The sequence below is a fragment of the Osmerus mordax genome, chromosome 7, assembly GCF_038355195.1.
Source record: "Osmerus mordax isolate fOsmMor3 chromosome 7, fOsmMor3.pri, whole genome shotgun sequence".
NCBI classification, from domain to species: domain Eukaryota; kingdom Metazoa; phylum Chordata; class Actinopteri; order Osmeriformes; family Osmeridae; genus Osmerus; species Osmerus mordax.
The window spans coordinates 14194641-14200640 of NC_090056.1; the positions used below are offsets into that span (position 1 = coordinate 14194641).

The 6000-nt window shown below is 39.7% G+C and overlaps 1 protein-coding gene across 1 annotated transcript in view; it reads right to left on the reverse strand.

Annotated features, from left to right (window-relative positions):
• The window catches only part of espn (espin), a 29428-nt gene extending 25590 nt beyond the window's left edge, over window positions 1-3838 (reverse strand). Inside the window, exons 1-2 of the mRNA XM_067239011.1 lie at window positions 3545-3838; window positions 1160-1353 (exon numbers count right to left, since the gene is read on the reverse strand). Of these exons, the coding sequence (XP_067095112.1) occupies window positions 1160-1353; window positions 3545-3838 (488 nt within the window). The remainder of the gene's footprint in view (window positions 1-1159; window positions 1354-3544) is intronic.
• Between the last annotated feature and the right edge of the window lie 2162 nt (window positions 3839-6000).

Below are 6000 nucleotides of genomic sequence, written 5' to 3' on the forward strand. Positions count from 1 at the left end.
TAGCTTATCACTGGTTTGCGCTCTTGTGAGTCGCCTTGGAGACAGTGGTAAATAGCCTGGGTGAGAGGGAGGGAAGGGAGAAGTGAATGGGACAATGCTATCAGAAGCAACCATGTCTCTGAGCCTAATTAAACTTTTAGCAGCTACGCACCTGTCTGGCATGTACCAGGGCAACAGAGGAGCCCCTGCTAGCACATGGCCCAAGGCTAGCTCTTTGACTGGCGCTTTAACCACACAGGTCATCAAACCCAGAGACTGCTGGCAAGCACTTTCCGTAATTAAGCTTTAAGGCGGTGTCATAGACCTGTTAGTTATCTTTATTGCTTTATGACCCCAATACATTCATATATTTGCTGCTAATTGAAAACATTCATTCTGAATATCTTCAGTTATTTTCTATTTGATCCCTTTACAGCCCTGGTTGTCAACATTACAGGTCAAATGTAATCTCTGGAATATCTCTTGGCTCACCTACACACGTTCTAAATGCTATGTTACCATCGTCTACTTTTCTCCTTTCATGTGGAAGTTATTTTTGTAAGCTGGATGATTTTACTGTTAAAAACAGAGATTTACAGGTTATGAAAGTGTCAGACTTTATCACTTTCCTTCATAAATCTTCCTTTACAAGTTGCAATATATCATGTAGTGCTATGATTAGTTGTTTTGGTGATATATTTCCACTCTGAAACTCACAAATGTTAGTTGACCTCTTTGTTTAGCCTATTCAGTGTTGTTAATGCCCTGGCCTATGTCCATAACAATCATAGGGGCCATATGGCTCAGTGTTATCTCAATGAGGTGCAGGGCCTCTGGCATAGCAGTGATTAGCACTGACATTCATCTCCTGGTATAAGAACAAACACACACACACAAGGATGACCTCTGGATGTTTTTCTTCCGGAATCGGCTTAAAAAGTTGTATAAGTTGTTAAACTCTTGGAAAAAAGAAAGGGTCAAATTAATTGGCAACTGTACATCAGAATCTGCCTCTTTTAGCCTTTGATGTTTATCAAAGGAAATACATTTATCAAAACTGATTTAACTCCACACTGTATTCCATCATGGATCTAGCACAGATGAATGCTGTCGGTGTTACAACTGGTTCATAACAATGCTGTCTGTGTATAGTGTATCAGTTTTATCTTAGTTTGCTTACTTTGGGCTGTGTCCCAATAGTAGTCTTAAGGAGGGGAGGTCTCCCTTGGCAGCAGCATAGTGGACAGGGAGGGCCCCAGTGTCCGTGGCAACCCCGGGGTCTGCCTCCCCACTCTTCAGTAGCCAATCAGTGATCTCGTGGTGGCTGAAACGGGATGCAAGATGGAGAACAGTGGCTCCAGAACTGTCCCTATCCTGTAAAGGGAAAAGAGAAGACAAATATTAGGGGGATGTGATGAGGCACACACATGGGAAAATTATAAAGGATGAATCCACTATTCAACCGCATTAGAACCAACTAAATACATTAAAGTTCACGTAGCAAGCACATACAGCATATAAGATACCTGATTTGTAAAGCACAGTGGAAACCCTAAACAGACCATCCACTGTGACAATCTTATTCATCTAGATACGATTCAATGTGAGCAAATGTCCTTCTGTCAAAGGCATGAAGGGTTCTTTGTTGTGTTGTGCAAAGCATCCCAGCCAATCAACCCAGAGGTTAATGATGAAGATAAGTGATCGTAATGGAGGCTCTTATTACTTCTTAGACCTGCATACTAAGACATGATGCAGTGGTAACCTCCAATATTAACCTCCAATATTAATGAGCAAATGTGTCACTGATGACATCAATAAGACCAGCATTAAGAGGTTACTCATCCCTACTCTCTATTCTTTCTCCCAAAGCCCGAGCGGGATCACTTTCTCCTGCTTTGATACAATTTCACAAAGGTAAAAGGGGGAGAGAAAGTAAGAAAGAGCAACAGAGAGGGGGGGAGGGTGCACTTGCTCTATTCACTAAATTTTCAATCAAAACACCAAAAGATAATGAGTTGTTAGTACAACTTCTGGAATTGACAAATCCTATTGGAGAATAGAATTTGACTAATTTAACGACAAAGATATTTTTTTACCATGCTTTAACTCCGATTATGTATTATCCCTGTCCTAAGGTGTTGTATATACCTATAACTATATCAATTACGTCCCTCAGTCCCAAATATGTTGTTAAGCAGCCACCCCTATTGCATACACAAACATAAGTTCAACACCCACAAATGTGCTCAACAAAGAGCTAAAACAGACTTGTCATTAGTGCTACTTGTACAGCCATTAATCAATAAGAACACCAAATAGAAAAGTTTTAATGTTTCAATCCCACATCAGATAATAATATAATCATCTTCATATGTTAAATGTTTAGACCAGACTCAGACTTTTCACTGAAATACAGTATTGTTTGAATCCTATAAACTTTCATTTCTCCATTTCTAAACTTGATCATCCTAACATTTTGTGTAGCAATGAAAGATCTACGTTTATTATTGCAATGTAACCAAGTCAAGGGGCAAAAACATTGCATGGATAAAAGTAAGAATGTATTGACAAATGTTGCACCAACACAATTCTGGAGTTTTCAGTGGACTGTGATTCTCCTCTATACTTTCCTTGGCTTGCTCTGCAGAAAAGACGTGTTTGATACCTGAGGAGTAGTACCTCTCAAACCCTGTAAAGATCCAAAACAATCCTGCTATCAAATGACAAGATTCTGACAAAACTGTTGTAAGTACTGATAACCTTTGGCTTTTTACAAAGTGACCATCAAGATTATGAATATAATTGAAACGTTGCCATAAAGAACTATAGTTCCTTCACTTTACTGATGTATCCTAAACTTAAAGTTTAAACTAATGCTGTCAAATGCTTAACATTGCATAAGCTTATGCATAATTGGCCTCATTAAAATAATGTTCGCTTAGTTACAGAGGACTGCAAAGAACTACGAAACAGTTGACAACATATAGGCTATGTAGTGGTAAAATTAGCCTAATAGTTGCAGAGGGAAATGTGCAGGTCCTCAATTCAGTTTTTAATACTTTTATATTGGTTTGTCCAGCATGGCATATGCTATAAATATTTGTACATGCAATCATTTAACTTCGTATAAAGTGTGTTTGGAAGACTTCAGATTCAAGACTGACATGAGCGATACAATTCACGGCAGTATGGCGCTCTCAACCTGCCACATAGGTTTATGAAAGATCAAGGTGACAGCTCCAACTGAAAATACTTCTACATCTAAGTCTTGGCACGTGATAAGACGACTGTAGGCTACATATTACGAACTTAAAACACTCACAATAACATTCACGTGTTATGTTCATTTTTTGAGGGCGATATAGACAAATTAACCTGCTTCTAACCAGTGGTAGAACACGCCTTGGGCCTATTAGCCAAGAGACAATGTAGTTCAAAACGATAGTCTGTTGTGTGTCTAAAGGTCATTGGATTATAGGCTACTACAGTGACCACAAACCTGCAGACATAAAAATAACATTGGCCAACAGTTTCTAGATTTGCAGCGTAATATCGGACTCACCACGGCACAGCATCCACCTTGTGTTAAGAGCCACTGCAGGCAGGCCAAGTTACCAGTGGCAGCAGCGTCGTGTGCGGGGCTTGCTCCATTATTTGCCAAGCTGTTACCCGGTAGACCAGCTTCTTCAACCAGGTACCTTACGCATGTCAGTTTCCCAGCCCGGGCAGCATGATGTACGGGTGAGGCACCCAGAAGGTCCTTTACATCACCATTCAGTACATTTTCCGCTAATTGCACTTTCAGAGTTTGTACATCCCCCTGCCTTGCGGCGAGAAGTGTCCGCTCCACCACCATGACTTGGCTACGAGTCGGCAACTCCTTGAAAATATTTAATACCCCACCATATAGATGAGTTCACGCTATATCAGTCCAGTGTTGACTTTAACTAGAATTATCCGTCTCTTCTACGTCGATCCTCGTTTGATTGAGAATTGTAGCCTCACATAGCAAAAAAATACTTCAAAATACTTTTTGAGGACAACAATAACCTAGTTATTTAGAGGAGACGGCCGAGTCTCCAACCATGTATATTCAGTCATTTCACTGCACAAATATAAAAATTGGTTCTACATAAACCATCAACTAAGCTTTCTTTCAAGACATTCTTAGGCTTTTTGAGAAAAGATGGTGCTGTTGTTACTGTTTTCTAATTCTGTACAGCGCCACACCAGACTACATGTACGCCAAGTTTCTTTATCCCATACGCATCCAACTGTTTAATAGACATAATCCGCATACATCCTCTTGTTAAGACTTTCTTCTTTATTCTCAGATAGTTCAACTGTGTTACAATTATTAGCTGTTAGACAATATATCTCCGAAAAAGTATTCCTGGCAATAGTCCTGGATCCTTTATTCACGGTCCCCGCAGATGGCGACATGGGACTCACTGCTTGTTAAATAATCCATCAGTGGGAGGATCACTTAGGCGATTTGGTCCCTTCCAATCGGCTCAGGAGTTAAAGGGGCAGTACGCCATCATTTGACCAGGTTTGTATCCAATGAATTGCACATCCTGTTGAGAGACAAACGGTGCTGATGTGCATATAGGTTACATTCAGTTTGGTAATTCAGTGGTCCAGATCCGGCCTATTTTTATATTTGTGTGGGGTTGTGCTTGTACAGCCATTAATATATTTGACTGTCTCCAAATGGAAATACAAGTTGTGATACATTGCAATACGTTTCATTACCAAATGGTGGCAGGAAAGCATAATGTTACAGGCTGTGTCGCATCAAATGGGATATTGTTCAATAAAACGTAGGATGAATTCGGGTAATCTGGGACATTTTGTTGCATGCATTTTCTCATCGGAGTTTCCTGATTGACTAGTGCCCTGACCCTTTCTGTGACACCACAATCACTTTTTGTGATTTCAGTCACATAACATCCATGCTAAACCCAAGGTTAGGTTCTGTGGAATAGACATTGTCATAGCAGACAAGAAAACGCTCTGGAGTTAGGTGTCCCACATTAACAAATGTGCAGATTACCCTAATTCACCCATAGGCCTACTGAGTGAGTCCCATTGTCGGTCATACGAATCTCTCAGTAAAGTTTAGCCATGTTGAATTGGATCCTATAAATAGGCTAGCCTAAACTATTTCAAAATAGGTCCTGCGTTTCATATCACTTTTAACTTTTTAAACGTCCATTACATTGTCTGATGTGGACTAAATCTACTTCTGTAGGCTACAGCTTTCATAGTCTAGGCTATTTTTTATTTGAGCATTTCATGTAGGCCTACCCTATCTGAGTTTATAAATCAGGAATATCACAGTGCATTTAAAAGTGTTAATTGAACACTTGGTAGGGTAAGTGTTTATAGCCAAGGTCCATGAGAGTAGACCTAAGCACGAGTAAAATGAAAATACAAAATTTGCTGTGGGCTACGTTTTAGGTTATGTGCGGCAAATTGTTTATCATTTAATCACCCTGCCCCTCTTAGTTTAGAAGGGAACATCAGTGGCCTTGTAATAACCAAGCTTAATAACAAGGTTCCATTATCTGCTTTAGGTTATCACTTTCTGCTTGAGTGCTTTCAGCTGGGTGTTCCCTTGAGAATTGTCTCGTGCCTGACGCGTGCTTGACTGAGCAATCTGTTACTAGCCCAACTGCCATAGATACCTCGCGCAGAAGTTGCACAAGGGACTAATTAACTTTTTTTTAATCTTTTGAATAGCTTGTATGTTAAATGTTGAAACCAATGCACCAATATGTTTTCACAAACCTTTCTAGGTAGATTTATTACCGTAGCCTATTTGTAAAACAGCATAACACATTTATTAAATTGATTTAGATTTGTATTATAACCAAAACGTCAGCAACATGTTTTTGTCCAAATGTAGGCCGTCTGTTCTAGCTACAGACATGATTATTTTGTTTTAGTCTACATATTTTGTGGTCGGTGGTTTTTCTTAATCTTCTGTTGGTAAGACTGCCTCGGACAAAAGCA